This window comes from Mauremys mutica, chromosome 4, assembly GCF_020497125.1.
Source record: "Mauremys mutica isolate MM-2020 ecotype Southern chromosome 4, ASM2049712v1, whole genome shotgun sequence".
In the NCBI taxonomy this organism is placed as follows: domain Eukaryota; kingdom Metazoa; phylum Chordata; order Testudines; family Geoemydidae; genus Mauremys; species Mauremys mutica.
Window position 1 is genome coordinate 84,268,567 of NC_059075.1, and position 27,648 is coordinate 84,296,214.

Below are 27,648 nucleotides of genomic sequence, written 5' to 3' on the forward strand. Positions count from 1 at the left end.
AACCCCCACTTCCATTTAACTTTCACTCCAACATCCACTAGAACCCAAACCACACCTTATTTTGAGATTATAAAAATCTAATTTCTTCCTCGCCTTTATTTCTGTACAACTGTGTGGGTGTCCTCTGACACTGAAATATCAGAATACTGTGAAAAAAAGATTGTTTTCGTGGTATTTCTGATATGACTAGAAGCAGGAATTATCACACAAAAGCCTGTTCTCAAGAGCTTCCAATATGATTTTTGTACCCAAGAGTCAGATACTCCAGAGGTGTTCATCCAAAACCAAACTTCTGAACCTTTTATTGAGCCGAGTTGCTCCTCATATCTCACAAAGATATTATATAGAAGATACGCAGAAGAAAAGATATGCTATGTGTATTAACTTGTCAACTAGAGTTTGTATTTGCTTTCATTATGTAGCATCTTGATCACTGGCCAAACAGTTATTTACCTCTTGTAGGCTACACTGGCTTCTCTCCATAGAACAGTGGCAAAACAAGTAGCAGTATCCTAGGAATATAGTAAGTACCTTGAGTCATGTACAGTGATCTGCTATCAATGTTGTTTGAACCAGGTTCAAAAACACTTTGTTCTGGACTAACTCCAAATGACTTGTGAAGGAAATAATTTCTATTAGTGTCCAGCAGTAAACAAACTACTGCTTGGTTGTAACCATGGAGTGCAGCCGGAGAACATTAAAAGCCTTGTCAGCTTTTGAAAACAGCATTGCTTCCATATACTGTCACTTCCTTCGGTCCTATCATCTGCAAAGAGAAAGGTGGAAGGACCAGATTTTTTTCATGCTGATTTAATGTTTTAACCAAGTCAGTCTGAATTTGCTCCCTGACACTGACTTCAATGAGAGCAGGATAGGGCCCTATGCAATATTAATATACACAGCAGATATTACATTAGGTAGATAAGACTACTGCCTAAGAAAAGAAAAATGGACCTTCCAATCACAACTAGGGGCAGATTAAAATTGGTGATTTAGAGCTCACTCAAATTAAGTGGGATCTGAGGCAGGGGTTTATTTGAAGTGGGAAAACCAGGAAAATTTCCTACCCTGATTCTAAACACGTTCCCTGGTTCTAAACATTACACTAATATCCCAACCCAGGAATGGATTTATTCTCACTTTTACTACTTTTTCTGTGGTTTGCAATATTGTTTGCTAGATGCATTACAATGTGCCATTCAGCTCCATCTGCAAGTCAGATTCAAAAACTGTATGTAGCTTTTCACCTCTATGAATTTCACAAATGAATCAAATTAATTCCCTTTACTAACATAATTAGCATATAGCAGTGACAGCAGCAGTGACTGGTGAGTGGTGGTTCTACAGTAGTGGCTTTTACATTTGTATCTTATGAATGACTGAACAACAGGCTGATTGTCATGACACTGACCAGTAAAATATTAGCTATCCATAATACCAATGTACTTCTTCAAGATCACAAAGACATACTTTAAGAAAAAGAGACTCTGTTAGTCATTCATAGACAGAAATGTCACACCACGTAACATAAACCGTTGTAGAACCACTGCCAGACACATGTACATCTATGACATTTCATAGTGGTGGTATTCTGAGAAGTGTTTAACTTAGACTTTGACATCTTTTTTCATTTCTCTGTGAAAATATTATCAGTAGCTTGTGTTGTCATTTTGATCCTACATTTGCCAATATACTATGTGTTTTGTTGAACCCTGTCACTTATATTTCTTATGCTACTTGGTCTGGTGTTTTCTTCAGTAGAAGGAAAGCCAGGATTCCTGGGTTCTGATCCTAGCGCTGTCACTAACTCACTATGTGACTTTGGGAAAGCTATTTAATTCCTTGTGCCTGTTTCCTCATTTGAGAATAAAAAACAGGAGAATTGTGAAGCACAATTAATTATTTATAATGCAATTTCAGATCTTTGGATAAAAGATTATATCAAAGTACAATATGTTTATAATAATGATAAAATTCAGTAAATTCAATTAATTTAAAACATAATGTGCATTTGCTGAGCCTCACTTTTGAGGGATTGTCCTAATTTTATATGGGCAATCCTATGAGCTGCAAACATAATCCCAGAATACGTCTGGGATCAAATGATACCACCTTTCAACTTTGAGCTGCTGTGCTGTGATATATAGATGTGACATGATCATATTTTGATGCACCTTCATCATGCAACAGCCCTCGTATGGGTGATAACATATGTAATTACATTGTATTGTCATAGTGTATACTGGCCTCAGACCAGGGCTGGCTCTAGGCACCAGCATTCCAAGCTTTTCAAGGGATGGCACTCCGACTTTTTTTGCATTGTCATGCAACTTGAGAACACTGTGGCATGTTGTGGCCTGATGACGTTTCAAAGTAACATAACCTTGTGACACAGTTTATTAATTTTTTTATATGGATCAGGGCCATAACAACCTTTTGATGGAACCGTGCAACATTCCAATGCAATGTGATTCCTGGATAAAACTTTTAATTGTGCTCTGTGGCATCATGATGGTGTACCAATACAATGTGTGGGAAATATTTATGTGAGGGGGTGATGCTGTAGACAGGACATGACACTTTAATGGGGTGTGCTGACATCATGAAGCAAGTCATATTTGGCACAATAGATATTCTACTATGTGGGTGACATCAGAGAACCACATGATAGGGACGATGTGTGGGAGCCACACCTTGGAGAAGGTATATCTGGTGCTGTGGTTGTCCTGGGAAGGTGACATGTGGGCACCCCACAGGTGAGGGGCGACATGTGGATGCCAGATGTGGGGCTGGTGTTATGTCTGGCTGGGCCCTGAGCTTGCCGTGGGTTTTGACTTGTGGTTGCCATGCATGTGAGGGGTGTGACATGTCTTCCACGAATGCGGGGGGGGGGGGGGACCGAGGCCCCTGCCCTGCCTGAGGGGCTGCCCCTGGCCTTGAGTGACTCCACTGTGTGCGAGTGGGGGGTTACCCCGCTTCAAGCCCCGCCCACACAGGGGCCGCTCCCAGCCCCGCCCACCCCATGGAAACTCCTCCCGTGATTGGCAGCGCCCGGGACGGGGCGGTAACCAGGAAGCGGGGCAGGAAGCCGGACTCGGCCGGAGGAAGTGGGAGTCCTGGGCCGTGTCCCGAGCGGCCGGCATGGAGGGGGGCGGCGGGGCCGGCCCTGCGGTGAGGGGGGGCGCAGGGAAGAGGGGGCGGGGCGCAGGGGTGGCCGGGGAGGAGGGGAGGCCTTGGAGGGGCCTGGGGTCAGCGAGATGGGCGCGCGGTGCAGCTGGGGAGGGGAGGCCCCGCCCCGCCCCACCTGGGGGGGGGTGAGTGAGATGCTGGCTTGGTCCCCCGGCTTTGGTTCCCCCCGGTATGGACAGTGCTGGGGGGCTCATCTCAGCAGCGGGGGAGGGGGCAGGCTGCTCCGCTGTCCCTTCCCCAGCCGGAGCGAGGTTTCATTAGAGACAGGGCACCTGCCTGCCTGCCCCACGGGGGGGGGAAAGCAAACGCCCCGGTACAGCTCTGTGCCCACCTCCTGCATCCAGCCCGGTGTACCCGCCCTAGCGCTACCACTGATGTCCGCCTCCGGCGCTGGTAGCAATGGTGTGTCCCACGTTGCTCCCCGCCCCTTACCTTTCCGTAGCTTTTTCGTATTCCGTCCCAGCCTCTTTCCCCGCCCCCCAATTTCACTCCGTTGTTCAGGTAAAAGGATGAGAGAACCAACACATGTGGCCTCAGTCCTTGCAGGGAAGTTCACAGGAGTTTGGAATGTGTGTGTTATCTTGGACCAGGTTAGACGGATTAGAGTAGGGACGCACCTGGAAACAGAATATTATACAGCTAATGAAAAATATCATCCCACCAATCCCAAAGATGGAGACTTGTAATGAAAAGTATTGTGGGTTAGCAACCCCGTACTCATTTAGGACTGACAAACAGATCATGTTACGAATAATAACTTTTTCCTTCTCGAAGCAGATTTAACCATATTTTCAAACAACTAAATGTTTACACACCTAAATTAAAGTGATCCAATTTTGAGGGTTTTGCAGGTGGTCAGCAGCTGTGGAAATCAGGTCACTGTTATTTAGGTGCCTAAATATGTATTTAACTGCCTAAGTGTAAGCACCTAAGTTTCAAAATCTTAGTCTGTTTGTGCAGGAATATTCTCCAATTATTGAAATGCAATCTTCTCTGGAAGAAAAAACAGTAACTAATTTTCACAGTAGTTTTTAGGAAGGGACGTGAATAAATGAATACACTTGTCACTTTCATTAGGAAATGAGTACAATATGTGATGATGATTTTATAACTGTGCTTTTGCTTGTTTGTTGGTTGGTTCTTGTGCATAACACCACAAAGTTATACCCTGTTAGTATAAACTTTGAAACCATTGTTATAGAGTAGCTTTATTGTAAACAAATCCCTTTTTTGCTTAGACATAATCCTGCAAGGTGCTGAGTGCCCTTCAGGTTTGAGCCTAGAGTACCTGAAACTGTATTCTTTGTGTTGTGCTACTCACCCCCAAAATGATATTGGCTTCATTGAGAGCTTTGGACACCCAAGAAATGCAGAATCAGTGTCTTAATTGATGAATGTTAATGATGTCTTTAAATTTATTTATTTGTTTATATTGCTGTAGTGTTCCCCTCACCTCCAGGTATGTTGGGTGCTTTCTGCATAGGGAAGACACAAACCCTTCCCCAAAAAGTGTCTAATTTAAATAATATGTGTTGGTAAATATTTTAATTGTTAACCCACAGTGTAAACATCACAGCCATGGCCCCCATCAACCTCAAGCACGGAATTGGCATAGCATCCATAAAGATCAATCAAAAATTCAAGCAGCATTTCCACTTGTGGAGGACTACAGTAGCTGTGATATTGTCAAAGCTACACAGTAAGTCAGTTGTGTATTCTATTTTGTATTAAATAAGGGAATTTAAATTGAAAGCCATTTGTAATATTTATTTCTTAACAGAGCAGAAAATGTGATTCCCCTCACTCCCCGTTAAATAATATCAGAAAGCGAACTGTAAAACCATGCTCTGATATTTTTTAATCATAAGCAATATAAAAATAGCTGTTGCTAAACCAGATTACAGAATAGCAGCCGTGTTAGTCTGTATCCACAAAAAGAAGAGAAGTGCTTGTGGCACCTTAGAGACTAACAAATGTATTTGAGCATAAGCTTTTGTGGTCTACTGCCCACTTCATCAGATGCATTAGTATCAGATTAGTATCAGTTGGTGTAAGGTTGTATGTGTCAGCTAATTTAGGGCTCAGTCCAGCACCTATCCTTGCTCAGGAAAGATTTCCACTGAACACAACAGGAAATTCTGCCTGAGTAGGAACTGCTGGATCAGGCCCTTAATGGGAGATTTTTTTTTATTATTATTTTTTTAATATGTGAAAACCTCTAAATTAGCAAATACTAAAGAATCACAACTAAAACTGAATATTTTTCTTACCTGAGATATGGCATATTGGAGCGGTGCAAGGAATTGGTGGAAGCAGGATATGATGTCAGACAACCAGACAAAGAAAATGTGACACTTCTTCATTGGGCAGCAATAAACAACAGACTGGATCTTATAAAGTAAGCTGTAGTATCTATGTCCATATGACCATATAGTTGTAAATAAATAATTCAGGCAGAATATTTTTCTTGTCTTTCATGTTCACTTCTGTTATATTTCATAACCAAGTGAAACCAATAGCATATACTGTGTTAATATACTTACCTATATCCAGTCTGCATAGGTTATGCCACTGAAATGGTATAGTATTACTATTCACTTTCTTTTAATATGAATTTGTGCAATACATGAAATCCAGTATGTTACTGAACACCCAGGTTTCAGGTACAAAATAAAATTTTAAAATATTCATTTGAAATGAACATCTCCAAATTTTTATCTGTCAATACCTTAATAGATATTTCAGATGGGAGTTCTTATTTTCTGGAACTTCGAGGTGCTTCCCTGGAGTAGCCGAGAAAGAGAGGGCAATTGAAATCAATTCTTTCTAAATAGTGAAATAGAGAATTAACGCTCAACTTTCAACACAGATTTCACATCTGGGAGTCCAATCCTGCTGAAGTACATAGAAATGGAGGCTGCTCAGTGCCTTGCAGGATGTAACCTGCGATATGCAATTTTAAGTACATTAAATAGTATATATCGTCCTTTTGCTATCTGTAAGGGCTTGGCTACGTGGTGCATTGGGACGCACAAGCTAGGGTGTAAATTCTAGTGCACACCAGCATATTGCACACTAACTGACCAATGTAAACCTTGCTGATGTGCACTAAAAGTTCCTTTCTGCATGTTAACATAGTGCTGTTTGAATCAGGACAACATCAGTGCACACTAGGGAACTTTTAGTGCACACTAGCAGTGTCAACCTGAGCCAATTAATGCACGACACGCTGTTATACGTTAGAATTTACACATCTCTGGTGTGCACTAACACACCATGTAGACAAGCCCTAAAAGATGAGATCTGTGCAGACGAACAGCCGTTGACTTCAGTGGGGCTCAGCACAAATGTGAGGGTCCACTCACATGAAGCAGCTTGAAGGACTGAAACCTAAGGATCCAACCAGCAAATACTTAAGCATTTGCTTGATTTAACTATCAAGAACGCACAGGGCAGATTTTAATTGGGGGAAGAAGGTGTGGAGCTAATAAATTGCATAGCATACAAATTTCAGTAGTGTAGTGCTTGATGTCGTAAGTGCATTGCTAATTACTGTATTTCTTTAAATGCAGCATCTTTTCCAAGCAGCATTTGTTACAGTAAAAGTATCTGTGTGTTTGCCTGTCCAGTGAAAGTGTCATTATTACAACAATAATCATTAGTAGGGCAGTCTGTTCTCTAAGTATTAGTTTTTCATCTATCTCTTATTTACTCAACCATTTTATTTTATTGCTGTTACACAGGTTTTATATTTCCAAAGGCGCAGTAGTGGATCAACTAGGTGGAGATTTAAATTCAACTCCACTTCACTGGGCCATTAGGTATGGTACTTATAGATACCAGTTATACTTCTGTCGATATGAAATAATACAATACATCTGCTTGTTTGTTTATTAGTTAGTATCTTCATCCTAGTTAGTTCTGCATTTCTTTTATTTAGGAACAAAGAGTTTGTAGCTTGTATGTGTATATTAGCACTCAAACCTGTCCTCAGATACCCAGGTGCATACCATTGTGGAGCTTGAAAAATAAGTTTAGTTTATTTAGTTATGTATTGTTATCATGTACATCCATGTTTTGGGCCTATGCTATGGATGGAGCAATACTTAATATTCAGAACTTGTGTCTGAGGTCTAACGGGCAAAAAGGATTTTTTTAATTGGTACTACCTTAATAATATGATTGAAAATTCCTCTTAATGCCTGTTAAGACACAGGCCAGTGCTTCTGAAGACAAGTTAGCTGGCCACGTTATACCCAAGACTATCCAGGATGCAACATGGCCAACTAACACTGTTTCAGCTGTGTTAGCTGCATTTAAGGGAGGAGCCCAGGCTTCAGTTTGACCAACGTAGCACGTGTTAAAGGCACTGTGCTGTGTCTGTACTAGACTTCTAAAAATGTGTGAGTTAGCACGTTAGCTAAATCAGCTGGGTTTAACATAATTTAAGAACATACCCTTTTTGCCCATCAAGACAGGACTTCAGTAAGCTGATCAGGAAAGGAAATGGAGAGCTTGTCTACAAAGGAAAATTAACTGAAATAGCTCTCTGTGTGGATACTCTTATTCTAGAATGAGTATCTTTTGCTGGGTTTAGCTTAATCCATTTTGAAATAAATGTGTCCACACCGGGAACTATTCCTGAATAGCTGTTTCACTTTAAATTCATATCCTACCTTACTCTGAAATAACTTTCAAGTGTTACACTAGCCCTTAGTACAATTTTTAGTAGCTCAAACTTGTGGTCAAAAGTTAGATTTCCCGTATACAGAGATATGATTCTGGTTTAAATAACCAAATTGAAATGTTCCATAGATGCATTAAGTATAAATGAGAATAAAGTATTAACGATCGTGTAAGCAAAAGATATAGACTTCTTGGAGTGACTGATACGTTGTATTAATATACAAGGGATGTTTTAATTCACGTTTATTAACCACATTAATTTAAATGCCAGGATTTTCCACACAGACAGCAAAGTAAATTCTTAGTAAATATTCAGCACTGTTCCAAAGGTTAATTTTAATCATTGATTAAATATACTTTTAGAACTTAGTCTAAGTTAAACTTAACAAGTTTCTTTAAAGCTTTCCCTGTGGTTTTCCACGTTATTGGATGGTCAGTCAGTCAGTCTCAAAGATTCTTTTAGTATGAATTTGAATCGAGCTCTTTCATAACTTTGTGTGTCTACATGTTAAAGATTTCTGAAAAAGATTTCATATTTATTTTCAGGCAAGGGCATTTATCTATGGTAATATTGTTGTTAAAATGTGGAGCAGATCCAGCCCTTATTGATGGTGAAGGATACAGCGGCATTCACTTAGCAGTGGTCTTTCAGCATATGCCTGTAATAGCTTATCTCATATCAAAAGGCCAGGTATGTTTTAGTTATGCAGCAGATATCCCAAATGATGTTTCCTACCTAGTTGTCTCTTTTGCTAATACATTTTTATCTATATTGGGTTTTGTTTTTTAAATGAAAAAAGAACCGTATAGACAAGCAGTTGTTAAGCAAATATTCACTATGCCACAAGTTCAAAGAGATACATAGTAATGCCTTTCCTGCTTTTTTACCTCTTCCTGTCTCTTTTGAAGTCAAAATACATAAGCAATCCTGTCCAGCATTGTGCAAACCTACAGTGCAATATAACTGGCATTTAAGTCCAATAACTGACAATATATCCTTGAAACACATCCTAGAAGATAGTATTTCATTATTCAGTTAATAACTGGAACTCTGTAACAGTCTGTTATTTGAAGCTCACAAAACACATGGTCAACCTGACACTGTATTTTTCAATATTTTCTCATAATCTCTCAACTCTTTTTAAAACTTCACCACTATGCACCTGTGGCAAGCTAAATTTAAAGGTAGAAATGAGACCGTGTAATGTATGTGTCAGAGAGAAATTTTTTGCTGGATAACATTGTGATCAGACCAGCAATGTCACACAGGACTGCCTAGAAAACTTTGGTCCCAATCCTGCAAGCCCTTAAATGTGTGTAACTTAGCTCGTGTGAGTAGTCATACTGAGGTTAATACGTTTAATCTTGTGAGTAAAATTAAGCATGTGTGTAAGTGCTTGCAGTATTGGACCTTTTGCTCAGATAATATTTTACAATAAGATTATACAATCTGATAAACACATTTTCTCTCTATCCTAGAGCCCATTGTAGTAAAATAATTGTAACCTGTGGAGTCTAGATATAGATGGTATATGCCACGAACATGCTTAAGAAGGTTCTTCTGCTAGCTCAATTGCTGTGAGAATCTTCTAGAAATTACAAAAAAAATCCCTTTAATTCAATCTATATTATACTTCATTTTTTGTACATGAACCTTAATTCTTGCTTTCAAAATGTGAATGTGTAATTCTAGTAGGCTTACCTGTGTGTGATACGGGAGAAATTAACAGAGGGAAAGAGATCAGTGAACAAGTGGTAGAAAATTGGTTATTTCCTTATTTGCTATAGCTGACTTCCTTTTCTATACTGCATACTGATTACTAGTTCACCACCACCACCCTCCTTACACAAGGGAAAAATAATCTCTTTTCCCCTTCCAAAATATACTGAGGTGGTAAAGCTATTTTAATTTATAGAATTAGATGGACATAGGCAAAAAACTAGTGAAGAATTTTCTCTTGAATTATTCTTGTTGGAATCTACCTGCCTGTACTAAAAGAAACTACATACAAGAATTGAGAGAAAGGAAGAGGAAAGGAATTCCTTCTAAAGTGAGTTCCAGGTTCTCAGCTGATGTAAATTGGCTAGCTTCCCTAACTTTAGTAGAATTATGTCAGTTTACACCAGCTGAGTATCTGGCAGAGTATCTTTTTTATTTTCTGAAATCTATGAATAATTTTATATCTAATAATCTCAATCTCTTTTCATACTCAGAGTGTAGACACAACAGATTTCAGTGGACAAACACCTCTTATGCTGTCAGCACAGAAAGTAATTGGGTAAGTAATGCACCCAGATAACTCATAGGCTTTTTAGAATAATGAAATACATCACTTTTAATGAGAGGTTACAAATGTCAAAAATTTCACCCCAGAACAAATTATTTCAGCTAATTGGTAGATCCCTTTAAAAAAAAAAAAAAGGGGGTGGGTGGGAGGTGGGAGGTATCATGAAAGTAATGTGTCCGTAAATACAACTTGTGAGCACATCTATGAATCTGTATTCATTTCTTATTTATGAAGACTCCTACTTTCTGCACAAGTACTGGTGGTCTTCAAATGCCAGCACCTATAAACCATCTCCCACAACCCAGAAAAATAGGTGAAAGTAGGATCACAGTAGGAAAAAGGCAGAGCCCTAGGCTAGTACAGAGTCAATTTGATACTCTGGAAAAGCTACACATATAGCTCATACTTACAAGCATTCAAACAGTGAGGCATTCAAGACATTTGTCACATACTTGGGAGTAAAACTTGACAGTGGTCTGATATATCAGCCTCACCTGCAACACCTAAAAATAAAGATCTCTTCCTCTACCTCCTTGATACGAAAACGATCGGAAAAACTCCTGGGAAGCAGATCCTTCAGTCCCTGGTGTTTGCTCCAGCTGAATACCTGTCTAAACATGCAGCCATCACACTCAACTTGTTGATACTCCTGCTATTAGCTGTTTGAACAATACACTGACCTCCAGACTGTATGTGCTAGTGCACATAGCTCCACCAGACCTTCGGCAAGATGCCATTACTGTTAGCTCTGCCTGGAGAGCTGTGACAGATGAAATGAACTTAATACGTCTCCAGCTGATTGATTGCCCTATTCTCAGGAAACAACACACAGTGCCAGCTCAAAGGCCTGCTCATATTCAGGGCAGAAATCCCACTCTTGTGGACTGGAAAGATCATCCATGGTGTCACACTCAGCACCCCTTTGCTACAGCATCTCACCTGCTTCTGGACAAGAGCATGACTGGCCTTTTTCCATACACAGATGATGCCACCCAGGAGCTGAAAACTATGTTCTCACAGAGTGGAAGCATTGGTGGGAAATTTACTTAAACACTAAATAAATTTGGGAGTCCATTGCTGCATCTGCTTTCTTGTCCACTTGACCGCAGATTCGGGACCAGGCTCAATAAGGCTATGCTCTGGCTTGTCCAGACTTGCCGTACCTGTACACTGGCTTAACTTGGTTTCATCGCCATGCTGTGATTGTGGGGCAGCATTGGAGACAACAACTCGTGGTGGAAGAATACTCAACCTGACATCTCGAGGGTGGTTTACAATTTCTAGCCTCCCCAATACAGAGGCTATCCTCTGGTTGTGGAATCTGGACATGAAGCTTTGATGTTTGCATACAAGAGAAGTATTTTAGAGAAATAACTATTTGGGAAGTCATTAATTCTAATCCTGACTCTTTTACTGACTAGCTGCGTAATCCTGGGCAAGTCACTGACAACTGTGTCCTCCTTTGTTCCCACCCTAAAATGAGGATAGACACATGATGGTGTGAAGATTAATTTAGTTTATAAAGTGTTTTAATAATATGTTTATCTCTAATCTAAGTTGTCTTCTGTTTGCTAACTGGTCTGTATATCCTGTTTATTTTCATCTAGACCAGAACCCACTGGATTTCTTTTAAAGTTTAATCCTTCTCTCAGTGCTGTAGACAAAATTCAGAAGAATACTGCATTGCATTGGGCAGTTACAGCAGGAAATGTTAATGCTGTAGAGCTACTGCTGGATGCTGGATCTAATTTGGACATAAAAAATGTCAAGGTACAATTTTTTAAATTCCATTTCATTCTGTGTAGTACAACAATGTGAAATTACTTCAGAAAACAATCTGAGGGCTCTGTCTAATCCTGTTTCAGGTAGTTGGGACCTTGATGTCCATTATAGTGGGAATCTGAATATGACCATACCAGTTGGCATTCTTATTCAGTTTTCTAAAATGTAGGTGGGGATTTGTTTTTATGTGGTGCAGAAGTTGAATACACACACTCATGGCTATGTTACTTCAACAGACACCCATGTCCTTTTATCTTAGGCAAGCCACTTTACATTTCTGCCTCATTTTCCCAAGCTATAAAATGTGGATAATAATACCTACCTCAGAGGGAAATTGTGAGGAATAGGTACTAAGGCAGAGATTTTTCAAAGGTGGCTAGTTATTTTTGGGTGTCCGCTCTGAGACCCTTAAAGGGACCCGACTTTCATAAGTGTTGGACATCTTCCCTCTGAAAACACAAACCCTTTTAAGATGGCCTCACTGCTCTTTTTCACATGCTAGCTCAAGCAGAACTAGTGCATGCCTGCCTACCCACACTGGGAAGCATATGATATCTTCTTTCATTTTCATGTGAGAATCCTAGAATACCATCCTTATTTATATTTTTCTTGTCTTGCCCTTGTGGTTGGGAATGCAAATTTTCTTTACCTTGACTTTGCTAGATCTTCAGATTATTGCGTCTCCTCAGAGACCGTACAACTGATAATTCAGATTTGTTAGCACTGAAAACATTTGCAACCAGAACAGTCTACTTGGTTAACTTAATTTTATTGCATCTCTGCAGTTAACCTGCCACTGGTAACTTAAATTAGTTTGAAAAATAAACATCCACCAAATAATTCCATTTTTCTGTTACTTCTCGGTAGTTATTTAAATGTACAACACATTTAGAAAAGTAAACTTTAATTTCTATTTTTAAAGGGAGAAACACCGCTTGACCTTGCTCGCCAAATTAAAAATTGCTTGATTATTCATATGCTAACTCAAGAAGAAAAAATGAGAATCAGAAAAAATTCCAGGTTATTCAGGATGTTAGCGAAATATGAGGTATTTTCTTTCATATAGGAACAATTCATGGACTACAGCAGTGGACATTTTTACATATAAAGATATATAAATAAATGTATGTGACTTATATTCTAATCTTGCCTCTGTTTAAGCCAGGAGTGAGCAAACTACAGCCCGCAGGCTGGATCCGGCCCCTCAGGGCTATGGATCTGGCCCGCGGGATTGCCCCCCATGGCACCGTGGGCCCAACGCCGCTCTCAGAAGCAGCCCCCAGGCGGGGGGGGCAGAGGGCTAGGTGTGCGTTGCCCTTGCCTCCAGGCACTGCCCCCCACAGCTCCCATTGGCTGGGAATGGGGAACCGCGGCCAATGGGAACTTCAGAGGAGGTACCTGGAGGTGCGGCAAGGGCAACGCATGCAGAGCCCTCTGCTAGGAGCCGCAGCGCTTCCTGGAGCAGCGCGGGGCCAGGGACAAGGCAGGCAGGCAGGGAGCCTGCCCTGGTCCCGGTGTGAGCTGCTGCCACCACTCCGGAGCCGCTTTAGGTAAGCGGTGCCGGGCCAGAGTTCGAACCCCTCCTGCACCCCACCCCCCAACTCCCTGCCCTAAGTCCATTGCCTGCACTCCAACCCCCATGCTGACACCCTGCACCCCCTGCCCTGAGCCCCCTGCCGCACCCCGCACCTTTCCTGCACCCTAACCCCTGCCCTGAGCCCCCTCCTACACCCCTGCCCTGAGCCCCCTCCTGCACTCCGCACCCCTCCTGCACCCCAACCCCCTTCCCTGCCCCAATCCCTTGCCCTGAGCCCCTTTCTGCACACCGTACCCCCTCCTGCACCCCGCACTCCCTCCTGCACTCCAACCCCCTGCCCTGCATACAATTTCCCCACCCAGATGTGGCCCTCAACCGAAAAAGTTTGCCCAGCCCTGGTTTAAGCCATTGAGAAGAGTACTGGGTTTGTTAGTCATTTAGGCCTAAATTTTCAAGTGACTTTTGAGGGGGGTGGCCCCTCAATTTCAAGGAGCCCAATTTAAGACATCTAGAAGGAGTCAGGATTTTAAGTGGTCTAAAGTTGGGTATCTAGAAATTGAAACACCCCAAATCACTATCAGCTTTTGAAAATTTAGGCCTATGTCCTTATTCTTATATGAATATTGTATAATGGTCCAGCACACTTCTGTATCTGTTTTGGGGTTTTGTTTAGTCATAGCATGTAAATGTTTTTAAAGTAAATTAGACATGTGTAGCAAGATCCGTGGTAGACTTGATGGAATCTTAGGCTCATATTCTAGTAAGCTGATTGAGGTAAAACTAATGGAGTTGCTTCAGTACACTTTCAAGATGATGTAAAACCATCTGTTAGGTTTTTTTTTCAGGTTCAGCAATGATTTAATTTCTATAAGGAAAAAAACACCTGATTTCAAAATGTAGCATGAGAATTTTTTGAGATGTACAATAGGAAATTAATATTTGTTTAAATTCTAATACCTTTCATTGGGTATGATGATAGACCTTTTCTCAAATAGTGTGGTTAGTAAAGAGGTTTTTATAATTGAAGAATGGTTGCAATTTAATTTGTAGTTTGCTATTTATTAGAAAAATAGTACACTTACAGTTCCTATGGCACAGTTTTTTTTAAGAGAAACTTCTGTAACAAGTAATATTCTATAGCAGTTGAAGCACTTGGTTTGAGAAGTTAAAAATAGTCTTTTGGAACAGAGTTAGAAAACAGATTGAAGAAGAGATGGGTTGTAGAGAAAAAATGTAATAAAAATATAGTGATATTGCTTTCCCGCTTGTTTTGTTTGTCTTCAGGGAATTCTTTCTTTGACTTTAATTTTTGGATCTTGCGTTTGCTGTGTCATGTGCTGTTTTGTACTTTGTGTAATATTTTAGATATCATGTTGTAACAGTAATCATTTTGATAGTTTTTCCTGCTGTCGCTGTCTTCCTTGACACTGATGTGGGCTATAGGATACATAATGGACTTAAATTCCGATTCTTGGCTTTTGAAAGGAAGTCTGCTTCTCTTCATATTTTTCGGGATGAGTCTGCTTACAAGGTTTGTGCACTTAGATTTTCTGTGCATGTATTTATATAAGAATTATTTTTGTATGTCTCTCATACAGTATTCCCTTCAGAGGGTTTTATAAGTTCACTTTAGCTTTAAGTAAATTAACTGGTTAAAAATCATTATTTCCTACTTAGTTTTTTTGTTTTGTTTTTAAAGAATCCTATGGTTAAATGTTTATCAAAACAATTACAGAAGGTAACAAAGTTACAAATGCAAAAAACTGTTTAATCTCTTAGTAACAGTAAACCTAAGTGGTAGATAAGAATTGTTCAGACATACTGTTCCATTTTAAATGAATGACACACACAAAAAGAAATTAAACATAAATATTGTTGAGGGTCTGATCTTGCTACATGCTGAGCTTATCTCTAACAGTAATTACAAAAATGTATGTTAGCTTAATCTTTTTTCCCCTTGGGGATAAGATCCTGGATTGTGTTTGAGAAATCTTCCTCCCCCATACCATCACCCCCAACCTCTAATCCACTGCAACACCTTGCAAGTAGTGTCTGTTGAAATGATACTGGTACTGCCCTTGTGTAGGAGTTAGCATAGACTGCACACTTTGCATATTAGAGTATTCATCAATAAAGAAGCCAATTCTATTGTCATTGTATTAGCTTGGAACACAGTGTCCTTCAGGACACTTCCTTTACAGAGCAGCACTGCGGGTGGCATGCCATAGAAGGCCACAAAAGCTTTTTGAGCAGTAGTTTATAATTCAGTTTAAATGAAGACTTAAAATGAACACGAGTAAAGCCTTTATAATACATTTTTAAATATTTGACTGTGAATTGACATGGCTTGGAAATAGATGTTTTTTTCTAATGTCTTCCAGGCAATTTGTGGAGCTCAAGAACCTAAAATATTTACCAGCAGCTTTCATGCTAAGTTCCGTTTTTTGGCTGTCTATGACCTGGTTTGTCTGGTTCCTGCCTGATATCCTTTATACTCAAGGAGTGAAATGCCAAATAAATTTGGTCCCTAATCCTGCAAATATGTATGCTTTTGCTACTAATGTGTAAGTGTACGTAGGGTTGGTGTTTTGCCTCCGTTAGGAAGGGATGATGTAATTTTGAACTACTTTATCCAAAGGCTATCAGTGGACAGAAATTGAGGTTTACATGATTAGAGAGTAATTGTGAAATATAATACAGTTTTTCCTTTCAGGCGATAGTTGATAGTATTGAGATTGGGCTTTTCAAGCTTTATCCATTATATTCAAATATTCCTTTAAATAGAGTTATTAGTTGAGTAAAAATGTATAAAAAGCTTTTGTTTATTATTACTTTTAAATTACATTTTGCCTGCATGGTAAAATGTCTTTTGAATAACATCTACCTTTAGTAAGCTTCAATTTCACTTATGCATTTATTTTTGAGGTTGTTAGAGGGGATACAATAACTTGTTCTGTGTGATTGCCAATAACAAAGAACATATATTTGTTTATAAGATTTGCTTTCTTACCTTTTGGACGTTACATTGGGCACCAGGAGATGGAATTCTGCTTTCCTGTGATGAAACTTAAGCAGTGCCATCAGATAACAAGTTGGTTTAAATGTGAAGGCACAAAAGTAGATTTTTTTTTTTAAATGTTTTGTCGAATACAGATTAGTGTGTGCCATTTTTAAACCCAATTTTCCCTCCAGGTTAGTTCCTCCATGTGGCCACCTAACTTGCTGATCAAGGCTCTGATCAAGCAGTGTTCAGACACGTGCTTAGGTGCCTTCTGGATTGGGGCTCAGATAAATAAAAAGTCAATGACATCTCCACACTCTAAAAGCATAGTGATTCAGAACTCTTTTTGCTGCTGCTTTATCGTGTTTTTTTTTAAATAGAACTTCAAAAGTTTCCTGCCTTCATATACATTCAGTGGTTGAGCTGCATTCTCTGTGTGTGGTACATGGCTTTTCTTTCACATACTTCAGTTCTTATAACAGGCTATGGATTGATAGTATGTGTAAAGCGATGTACAAGTGTTGTTGCATTCACTATCCTGTATTCTGCTTTGTTGTTGCACAGAGGGCTTTATCTTTTAGTTTTGTAAAACATTTCCATTAAAACAGAAGGCCTTTAGGGAGATATTTGTAACTGAAAATAATTTCTGTATTAAACCAGCAGTAATATATTCCTACATTAAGTAGCATTACATTTTTAATTACTTCATCCCTTAAGTGGCATTTTCTTTTGCACTATTTCTAACAAGATCTCCTTAATATGATTACCAGGATTAATTTCTGTGGTGGGTATATTCCATCTGGGAATGCATGTATATATTTGTCTCACTTCTAAGTAAGTTATTTGCTCTTACTGCAGTGTGTAAATGTGGAATTTGAGTTTCTGGCTGTACTTAAAAACTTAAATTTAAATGATTTATGTCAGTTCAATCCTTTGTTTCTGGACTTAAAAATTAAAACCTTTAACTGGTCGTGCATTAGAAATAGTGAACAAAATGAACACAGAAAGCCCTGACCAGTACTGGAGAAGTGGTGAGCAACTAGGTCCCATTCCTTTCTTTCCCCCATCCACTTACGTGTGTACATATTTCTTTTTTTGGGAGTGCCCACAGATCCATGGGTGTGGTATAAATGTTTTGATAGAGCCAAACTCTTTGGACATACTTATACATGTTTGTTGAACCTTTCCCATACACTTTGTGAAACTCCCAGCTATTATGTTCTGGATTTGCTCCCCCAAATCTACAAAACAGAAGTGGATGCAGAGTATTAACAATATCCACAAGGAAATACAGCACCATATGGGCTCACAAGAGAATGTCCTGCAATTGCATCATGACTAAACATGATACAAGCTATGGAAGAGATTACATCTTAAAACACAAAATATCAATATTTGTTAGAGTAACATTTTTGGTTTTAGCCATTGAGTTACCTCATTGTATTTGTAATATGCAAGAGAGAACAACTTTGAGTTAAAAGTCCACGGTGCTGTACCTAGGAAGATATCAGTCTTAACTTGGTGTGATTTGTTTAGGTGCCCTTCTCAGACCCTCCCCCCCCAAAACCACTGTATAAATGTTTATAATAGAGGGGTGTAAAAATTCTGTATATAATACACATGTATCTTCCTTTATATAAAAGCTTTACACCTGTTAGTGTAACAGTAGTGCAGCAAACATCTATATACATAACAATACTATACCTAAAACCGGTTTACCTACTGTATATTTTGTACAGGATATATTTAAATGTAAATATCATTAAATTGGTCAATCATGGGGTAGAAATAGAAAAAGATCAAATACCAGATCAAATCAGGAGTTCATCTAGTCCAGGATCTTGAGTTATAACAGAATGCTGATAGGATTTTCTTTTTCCATCCTATAAATGTCTTTCCTCTTGAGGGTGATTGTAAGTAGAATTATTGTCAGTTGGCCTGTGACATCCTCCACTAGTGAATGTCATCTTAGCATATGTTCCTTCTTACGGTCATTCCTTATATGCAGGATTCCGTACTGGTGGAGAAGGGATGTGATTCACGTTCCAGTTCCAGGGTGTAGTCAAAGGCAGGAATCTGAACACTGTAGAAGAGGAAAAAAAGAGATCTTTGGTCCTGAATTTGGCTTGAAAGTTATAACTAGTGATAGTAAATCTCTAGAACTACATTGAACAAAACAGTAAAGCCCTTGCTGTGTGAGAGCCTATGGAGTACAAAGAGTATAGTAATACAAAAAGTGAAATCCATCCTTTTTCGTTATTAGTGAACTACTTGTAAAATTACAATGATGCAGTGCAAGTTAATTTTAAAGTATGTAATTGTTTGTAAGGACAAAATGTTGTTGATAAATTTATGTAAAACAATATTCCTTAACCTGAATGTTACATTTAGCAGACACAGTTTTCCAGATCCCCTTCATCCTCAGTGTGATGGGTCTTCTCTACTATTTCTACAAAACATGGAGAACGGATCCTGGATACATTAAGATTTCCGAAGAAGAAAGAAGAAAGGTATTTTATCTCAACAAAACAACTTAAAATATACCACAGAATAATGTGTTTGTTCATTTGTTTTTTCTGTGACTTTATATTTAAACAGTAATATTTCCTTTATTCTTCAGAGATTTATTTTAACACTTAGTTCCGTAAGTGGCAGCTAATAGTTACCTATTTTTATATATTGTAAATTATTTCTCATCACTGCTTTCTTAAAAAAATAACTTCCTCTCTCTGTCATCTCACATAGATGTCATTGTCTGTTGAAGTTTGAGATGCAGCTCAATTCTACACTGGTTTCACCAAATAAAATGCCATTGGTGTTGTCTGTAGTATAAATTAATAGAGAACTTGGCCCACAAACTGTGACTATCTCATGTGGTTTCCATATGTTTATAATGCATTATGCATGTTTGTGTTTCTAAGTTATATTGATGCTCAGTGCGAGGGGTGCTATAAGCTTTGTTAAGAGCATTTTCATGATCTTCTTGCTGAACATTATGGAAATCCTGGGAAAAGTAATGGGCAACTGATACCCAATTGCATTTATGACGCAGGGGCAAGAAGTTGCTTTGCAATTAACAGGTAGCTTACTGTGGTCCGCTTCATGGTCGCTTGGGATTGTGGGGGGAACACCACATGTGGCAGCCTCTGCCCTCATTATCTATCAGAAAGAAGTTCTACTAACTGCATGAGAGGTACTTTTTAAAAATTGAGAATGGTTCTAATATATACTATATGAATTGTTTTAACTATTCTGGACAAGCACTACTTCACAAAAAAAAAATAAAAAACGTCCTGCAGGCTTGGGGTACTAGAGGACTCAATCAGATAGGTCTCTTCCATCGTGCATTTCCTTGAATCTGTGTAGCTTTCTTTGTCTACGCCAGGAAATAATTTAGCTTCATTTCAGTGTAAGTATTTTGATTGCATATCTTTAATAATAATACTTGGCACTTGAAGAGGACTCATCATCTTGATAGTATTTAAGAAGCCCCTGATCTTCCTGACACCCCTGGAAAAATTAGATAAATAGAATTGTAAAATAACTTGTGTCTTTCAGAGTATTGTTACTCTTGCAGAAGCTGGCCACTTGGATTTCAGAACATTTTGCACATCATGTCTTGTAAGTGAGGTTTTTATTGCATGTTTCATGTATATTACTCCTTTTTTGATGCACAGGGTGTTATGTACATAGTTCTCTGAATAAGAGGACTATATTTTTGTTCTTATCCTTTGGGTCTGACTTCAGTATTACTTGTCACATGAGTGAGGACTGCAGGCTCTGTGCCTTTAACCTTATTTCAGATAATCCTTTAAACTACTATAGATAGTTGTAGTTGTCCTATAAAAGGAAAAATGCATAATTTTGTCATTTTAAATTATGTTGAAAAGTTTGGTCTGTAATGGGAACTGCATTTTTTTTTAAATGTAGAGCAAAAATAAGTGGTTTACATGATTTATGCATGGAATGAATTACTGCATTTTCCCCTTCTGCTTTCAACTAGGTAAAAAAGCCTTTGAGATCCATGCATTGCATTGCTTGCAACTCATGTACTGCTAGATATGACCAACATTGTTTGTGGACTGGACAATGCATAGGTGAGTTTGTTTATTTTAGCATACTTGGAGACACCTTGTGCTAATCTCCTGAAGGACAGTACCTAATATCACAATCTAGTTAACTTCTGTGATTGATAGATGAATGGGTATTGACAATGACAGCCAGTGAGACCTGTATCCAGCCCTTCTCCTTTGTTGTGTGGTCTCTGAAATGAAGCCATTAAGGTGAGGGAGCTAAAATGGTTCCTTGGGGCACTGAGCACTATCATTAGGAAGGAAATGGAGAAAAAGATAGACAGGCTTGGACCTTAAAGCTGCAGGACTGTCTTTTCAAAGCATATGTTTTGGTTATTGTAACTTTACTTGTAAATTGGAAAGGTAAACATTTAGAATTTCCGCTGCACTGTGTGAGGTATACAAAGTTATTTGTTAGACTGAAGTAATTCTGATGTAAAGTGTTGAACATCTTTATAATCAAGATTTAAAGAGAGATTGTAGTTTGTGTAATACGATACCCAAGATAGTCTATTTTGTCTTTTACATGTGAGTTCATAATGCTGAAGAACACAGAGCTCAGATAGCTAAATTAAATAGCAGTAGTACAGTTTTACTGTTTTATAATGAGGTGATTATCTTGAGCTAGAACAGAGCTGCGGTTGCTAGTTAAGGCTAGCTCCAAATACAGACTAAATACTTGTCACCTTTCTCATTAGTTCCATTGATGTAACTGGAATTACTAGCGTGAGAAAGTTGGGAAGGAATTAGGTCAACTGTGGTAAAATGTACTGAGCATGGTGGAAGGTATAGTCAGAACTTTCTTTGAGTGAGGTTGAATATCTTTCTACTTCTGTTAACTTTGAGAAAATACTAATGGTGTTAAGATACACAATGAAAAGTATTTTCTTCATCGTCCCAAATACAGGTGTTGGCAACCATTATTATTTCATCTTGTTTCTGCTCTTCCTAACTATGGTTGGAGTCTGGATGGTATACGGAACTCTTTTCTGTACGTATTTATACATTTCATTTAATTTCATTTTCAGGGAGCTATTGCATACTTTCTTCATTTTCTAGCATTTCATATATTGTCATTTTGTGGCTCAATCCTGATCTTGGTTGTGCAGGAACAATCAGCATATCTGAACTCATGATCAAGATTTTGGTTAAATTTTTGTCTAGTATTAATAACAGTTCAAAAATTATATCTTTTTAAAAGGTATTGCTATAGAGATCCACATTTTTAGGAAATGTGACATCAGAAGAGAAGTGGAGGTTATACTGGAAACAAAATTCAAGAGGCGTAAGGAATAAAAGTGTGTGTGTACGCTAGTAGTCTTGTACTCTTCCGCCTGCAGTAGAAAATGTGGTCCTGAATATATTGTCACAGACACTTATTGATCTTATGGTTATTGGGGAAAAGTCGGTATTAAAGACTAGTGCCAAGAGTATCTTTAAAAATGTAGTGATAGTTTCAAAGAAAGAGCAAATTATTTTCCTGCAGCTGTTGCTCACAGGAAGCATCCTGCATCCATTTCATACACAGCCACTTTCCTGAGAGGTGTGATTTGTGGGTTCAATTTACAGTATTTACATCTTTGGTTAAACAAATAAAGCAGGTAAATTATGAAACATGTTTAATCTCCCTGGAGCTCACAAGTTCTTCTCTGATTGGAGGATTCAGAAATTTTTTTGTGAACTAAAAGCCCTTATGGTGTGATCTCCTGAGTGTGAACTGCGATATTAATATCAAAGAAAAATCCAGACAAGGAGTTGGCCTTTACGCAGAACACGTTATATGAAAATGAGGAGTACTAACACATAGGGAAGTAAAGTGGATATACAACAGTGTAAGAAATGAGGCCTGATCTTGAACTCTTATTGTGCACCTCAGTGAGAGCCTTGAGTGTGCAAGAATATAGGGTTCTCCTAAAGTAAACATTGCATTTGATCCAAAACCAGGGGAGGCTCTTAGCTGTCTAAATCCTAAAACTAACTTAAATCTAAGATTTCAGTGAGACTTAAGCATGTTCTTAAAGTTAAGTACATAATTGTTTTGCTGAATTGGAGCCTAAAAAACGAACTTGCCTAATTTGTTAGATTTTTATAGGTAATAGCATGTAACCCAGGCTGTAGATGTCTCAAAGACTTTTAAAAAAAAAATCCATTTCATATCTCTATAACTTTGGGTGAAGCACTGCTTAGCCCCTTGGCATTGATTGAATATGTTCTCCGTTAACTTCATTTTTATTTCCTTGGATTTATAAATGCAAACAAAAAGGTGACAGTCACAAACTGTAGACGCTTTTAATTATTATTTAAACTCAGTGAAGTAGTCATTGCCTTGCAGTATCATTATTTAATTTTACAAAAACTCCTCTTAGGTCCATCCAATGCACAGGGTACCCATTCCATGAAATAAAAATCCACATAATAACAATACAATAGAGGTCTGTTTATCCGATCTTGGCAGACTGATCTTCACAGGTCGTTATGATGTTTGTAGGACAGGAGCTTCAGTTCGCATTTATCTTTAGTTTAAATTGGCTCACTGGGAGGTATCCTGAATAAGTGGACCATACTACTGTAGTATATTGCATAGTGTGTAATAAATTAACTTGCTGTGATTTCTGATACCAACTGTAATTTGTTAAATGTGTGTGCTGCATGCAGTATGCGTTCAGTAACTGCGTCTGTATTGTTTTTGTAAGTGGTAATGTACTAGAAGTCTTGTTTCTAGAGTTTGTAATGTCAGGTTCCATGCTAGGATGTCTTAATCTGTTCTTAGGTAGTTTATTACCTTTTTTAGTAAAGGCTAACTTTACTCATTCTCAGATTGGTCAGAACATTGTGCAACAACTTACCGGCAAGATGGAGCGTGGACTTACTTTACGCAGATAGTGTCTTGTTCTCCATGGGTTTTGTACATCTTTACACTAGTGTGTTTTCATACTTTATGGGCTTCGTTGATGCTAATTATTCAGCTTTATCAGGTACTTTTTTGCTTCATTTATATGCTTTTCTTGAGGACTTTTGAATTTTAAAAATTTCCTTGGCAGACGTGTCTTATCAAAGGCCTTATGTTGCACCAGGAGAGAGATCGCTTGATCGTTACCTGTTAGGTTCATTCCCTCTGGGGCACCTGGCATTGGCCACTGTTGGTAGACAGGATACTGGGCTGGATGGACCTTTGGTCTGACCCAGAATGGCCGTTCTTATGTCCTTGTGTTCTTACACAAAGTGATGTCAGAATCTGCTGTCAGATAGCAGGAGAGAGCACATAGTCAGCCTTCCTTGGCCCATCAGTATCAAGCTTCAGTGATGTGGAAGGATGACCCACACCTTAAACCCCCAGGGCTGAGCCTTTGGTTCCATGGCTATTTGTGCAGAGATCATTTCAGATATTCAGTCTGAATAGATTCTCAAAATCAAACCTTGTAACAGAAGTCTGCTGTTTATAGGGGTTTTTTTAATGCAAATCAAAAATATTTATGGGAAATTGTTAAGATATAAAGTAGTTTTTGGAGGAAAAGAATCTAAGTGACATATAGAACTGGTGTCAATTTCTAAAAATATTGTATGGTTGATCATTTTGCCAAGTAGTGTAATTAGTGCTAAACTGAGAAATGTGTTTTAGCTCATCAGTGCTTCATTAATCCATTAAAATCCAATTAAAATAAAAATATATGACCCTGGCTCTTCCCTGATTAGCAGTATCAAGAAATTAAAAAAAAAACAACACCTTGCTTTTCAAAGATTCATAACTCAGCTTACTATACAGAATTGTTCCAGGCTGGTAATTTTATCCAAAAAAAACGGATTTCTTTACCAGTGTTCAGAAAACTAAGGTCTGTTGTATATACATCTGCATATGTTAAAGAAATTTATTGAGCTAAAATTATTTTTTAATTAGCTTCCTAGGTTTCTTCAGAAACCACTGATCTGTATGTGTTTAAAATAGATTAGACTATATTAAAGGACATTAATTAAACATTTTTGACACTCTGGAAAAATATTTGGAAACAGCCAGAATATTTACAATCAACTTCTCTGCTGTGCACACAGTAGCTTGTCAACCTATATTACTTAATGACTTCTAGTAAGATATTTCTTGAGGTTGCCCAGCAGCCAGACAATAATTCGTAAATATCTCTGTGACCTAACATATAACGTTACACAACAGAAAAGGCAATGGGAAATTATAGGCAAAAATACTTAAATGTAAAAATGCAGTTGAGGAAATTTGAAAACTAAGACTCAGACTCTGTCCTCTTCTTGTTCTCTTGTGCCAAAGTATTGCTGCACATTGTTCTTGCAAGGAGATGGTTTCAGTGGTGTAATAGATCTTTTCCCATCTCTGTATTCTGAGTGGTAACATCATGCATTTTCACCTCCGCAAATATCTAGGCACAATGAACCAATTAAGGATGAGTTCTCGGATTTGGCATTGACACTCCCAACTTTTTGGTTTCTATCACTGCCTTAGTGGCATGTTTGTAAATAACGTATACTGTAACTTCTTTGTGTTAAATATGCAGAAAAAATTAATTAAATTCTTTGGTGTCTCCATTATTTTAATTGCTTTAACATATCCACATTTCAACTGTCTCCTTCCCTCCCCCGCACCCACCTTGAAGATTGCATTTCTGGGCTTGACCTCACATGAGAGACTAAACCTCATGATACAGAGCAAGTGTTCTAAGCATGCTGTTTCTCTCAGGAAAACTCCATATAAGTAAGTATTTTTGGTAAGAGAATTATTTGTAAGGAAATGGGATTAATCATTTTTAATAATATGTTTAACTACTTTGTATGTGCCGAAGAAAAGTTAGTTTACTAGGTGTTTGCTGAATATGCCTCTTCTTCTGAGTTATGCAAAGGGGATGGAATCTGATCCACACCAGGGAACTCTCCAGCAAGGGAGATGAGTGATTCCAGTGGGTGAAGAGCCAGAATAGTCAGCTACTGTGGAACCCTTCTGTACAGGGCTGCAGGGAGGAGATAGAGCCAAAGCATACCTCTACCTCGATATAACGCGACCCGACATAACGCGGTAAAGCAGTGCCCTGGGGGGGGGGCGGAGCTGCGCACTCCGGTGGATCAAAGCGAGTTCAATATAACACGGTTTCACCTATAACGCGGTAAGATTTTTTTGGCTCCCAAGGACAACGTTATATCAGGGTAGAGGTGTATCCGATTCTCCTCAGCAGGCAGACAGACACTTTTTGGGGATTGTTGTCCACTATTTATAGGTTAGAGAAATCCCATGGGGGCTCTAACCCTACCCCATGGCCAAGAATCATGGTGACATAACCAACTACTGCAAAACTTGGCATAACAGAGAATCTGGCCCTCAAGGATTTCTGTTGAAGTAGAAATCTTTACTGTCTCACTATCTTTGTGGTGGTGGCTGTGATAGCACTTACTGAATTCTCCCTTTTTTTTTTTTTTTTTTACATTTAAGTGTAATCTGGGCTGGAAAGGCTCTATGAAAATATAATAGATTAGGCTATTTAGGGGGAAAATGTGTTTGTTTTTCTATTTCTTCTGCAAGAGCTCTCCTTGTCAGCTTTGTGCTTGAAATGCTCTTTAGTGTACCATATTTGCTGTGTCGGCCCTCTTCTTTTAAGTTTATTAATAGATACTTCTCTGACTTCCAGTCACGGATGCTTCCAGAACCTCGCAGACTTTTTTCAGTGCAGTTGCTTTGGTATGTTCAAGCCCAACATAGTCGACTGGACTAAACAATATACTCTAACATTACATCCAGCCAAAGGTAAAAACATTCACTCTGTATGAAGAAAAGCAACATCAAATTCTTAGAGCTGAGCTGAAAGCTAAATAAAACTGGATATTCTTTATATTGTTTGCAAGTTATTCTGAAACTCTCTTGCCTTAATTTTTTATATTGTTACTATTGTTTAAATAGTAAAGTTAAGTGATCATAAATTACAGCAAAACAGGTGTGAATTGCTGTGGTGGTTTGTATGTACTTTCAACTGAAACAATTTGAAATTTCATATAACTATGAGATGTCACTCAAAATATATTTTTATGAGAGATTTTTATACAGCACTCCAGAATTTTTATTTAATATCTTTTGATCAATTTTTCAGATTCATGTGTCTACAAAGAACACATTTGTTAAGGGAAATAAAATATTTTTAACATTTTTGAATTGGCTATTTCAAAAAGTTTTTTTAACACTGGTTTGTATTTTTGATAACTTATTTGTCTTATACTATGTAAATCTGTACAGAACCACTGTTTAGACTTACTGTTTGCCTTCACATTAAATAAATTAGCTTTCATGCTTATATTTACTGATTTTTTTTTTAAATATTCAAGGGAAAGTATGAAACTTACATATTTACAAATCATTAAACATAACAGCAGCAAAGACCTATCTTGCTACTTTAAACATCTAACAAGAATTGATCGGAAGACTAAATCTTGCACTCATTTATACCAGCATCACTTGGAAACAGATAGTTCAACCACTAGTAGGTATGTGACCAAAACCTAATGGTACAGGCATAAGATTGTTTCACATTATTTCAGACTGCAAACATAGGGCTGCCATAGTCCCAAGTGATATACTTGTGCCCTTGATAAATTTAAAGGGATTAATACTATATTTGGAGAATATATAGTCTAATGTGAGTCACTTTTCAGAGACATCAAATGTGCTTCACACAGCATGAGCCCACTGTGTCCTACTGGGAGGTTTATGTTGCAGTAGAGAAGAACAAAAGTGGCATTTATGTAGATGGTGGGGGGGAAGCCCAGATTGAGAGCAATAAGCTGAGGAAATTCAAAATATGATCTATTACTAGCAGGTTAGCAGTAAAATGGAATGAAATAAAAGCAGAGAATTCTCAGTTTCAATATAGGTATAGTTTGTTTAGCCTGGTGAACTAAGTGAGTGCATTGAGTGTTAGAGTACAAAACGGGAGCAAAATATAATGTAACCAGTCATAGCATAAAAGCAGGATCTACAGTTTATTGTATCTAGAGAAATCTACAATGACAAAACTAGATTTAACATCCACTTTGATTTTACCATGTTTTATGAAAATTTGACTTTCAGTTCAAGAAGTCTGTCTTTTA

General features: G+C 38.3%; 1 protein-coding gene across 2 annotated transcripts; it reads left to right on the plus strand.

Moving 5' to 3' along the window:
- The first annotated feature begins 2,635 nt into the window (after nucleotides 1-2,635).
- Nucleotides 2,636-26,855, plus strand: ZDHHC13 (zinc finger DHHC-type palmitoyltransferase 13). 2 transcript variants are annotated; one of them, XM_045016731.1, is made up of 17 exons: nucleotides 2,636-2,703; nucleotides 4,752-4,888; nucleotides 5,465-5,587; nucleotides 6,933-7,010; nucleotides 8,422-8,566; nucleotides 10,090-10,154; nucleotides 11,771-11,933; nucleotides 12,868-12,993; nucleotides 14,880-15,013; nucleotides 15,864-15,964; nucleotides 18,869-18,993; nucleotides 20,042-20,104; nucleotides 20,487-20,580; nucleotides 21,464-21,547; nucleotides 23,374-23,531; nucleotides 25,176-25,273; nucleotides 26,199-26,855. In XM_045016731.1, the coding sequence occupies exons 1-17, from the start codon at nucleotides 2,641-2,643 to the stop codon at nucleotides 26,335-26,337; spliced, it is 1,896 nt and encodes a 631-aa protein (XP_044872666.1). In that variant the 5' UTR covers nucleotides 2,636-2,640; the 3' UTR covers nucleotides 26,338-26,855. The 2 variants fall into 2 exon arrangements, with proteins under 2 accessions (XP_044872666.1, XP_044872667.1); XM_045016732.1 differs by lacking the exon at nucleotides 2,636-2,703 and adding an exon at nucleotides 3,073-3,171.
- Nucleotides 26,856-27,648: the final 793 nt, after the last annotated feature.

Coding starts and splice junctions, on each gene's coding strand:
- ZDHHC13 (XM_045016731.1), top strand. CDS start 2,641: ATGTGGGTGACATCAGAGAACCACATGATAGGGACGATGTGTGGGAGC. Junction 7,011..8,421: donor CCACTTCACTGGGCCATTAG/GTATGGTACTTA, acceptor ATTTATTTTCAG/GCAAGGGCATTTATCTATGG. Junction 25,274..26,198: donor CTCAGGAAAACTCCATATAA/GTAAGTATTTTT, acceptor TCTGACTTCCAG/TCACGGATGCTTCCAGAACC.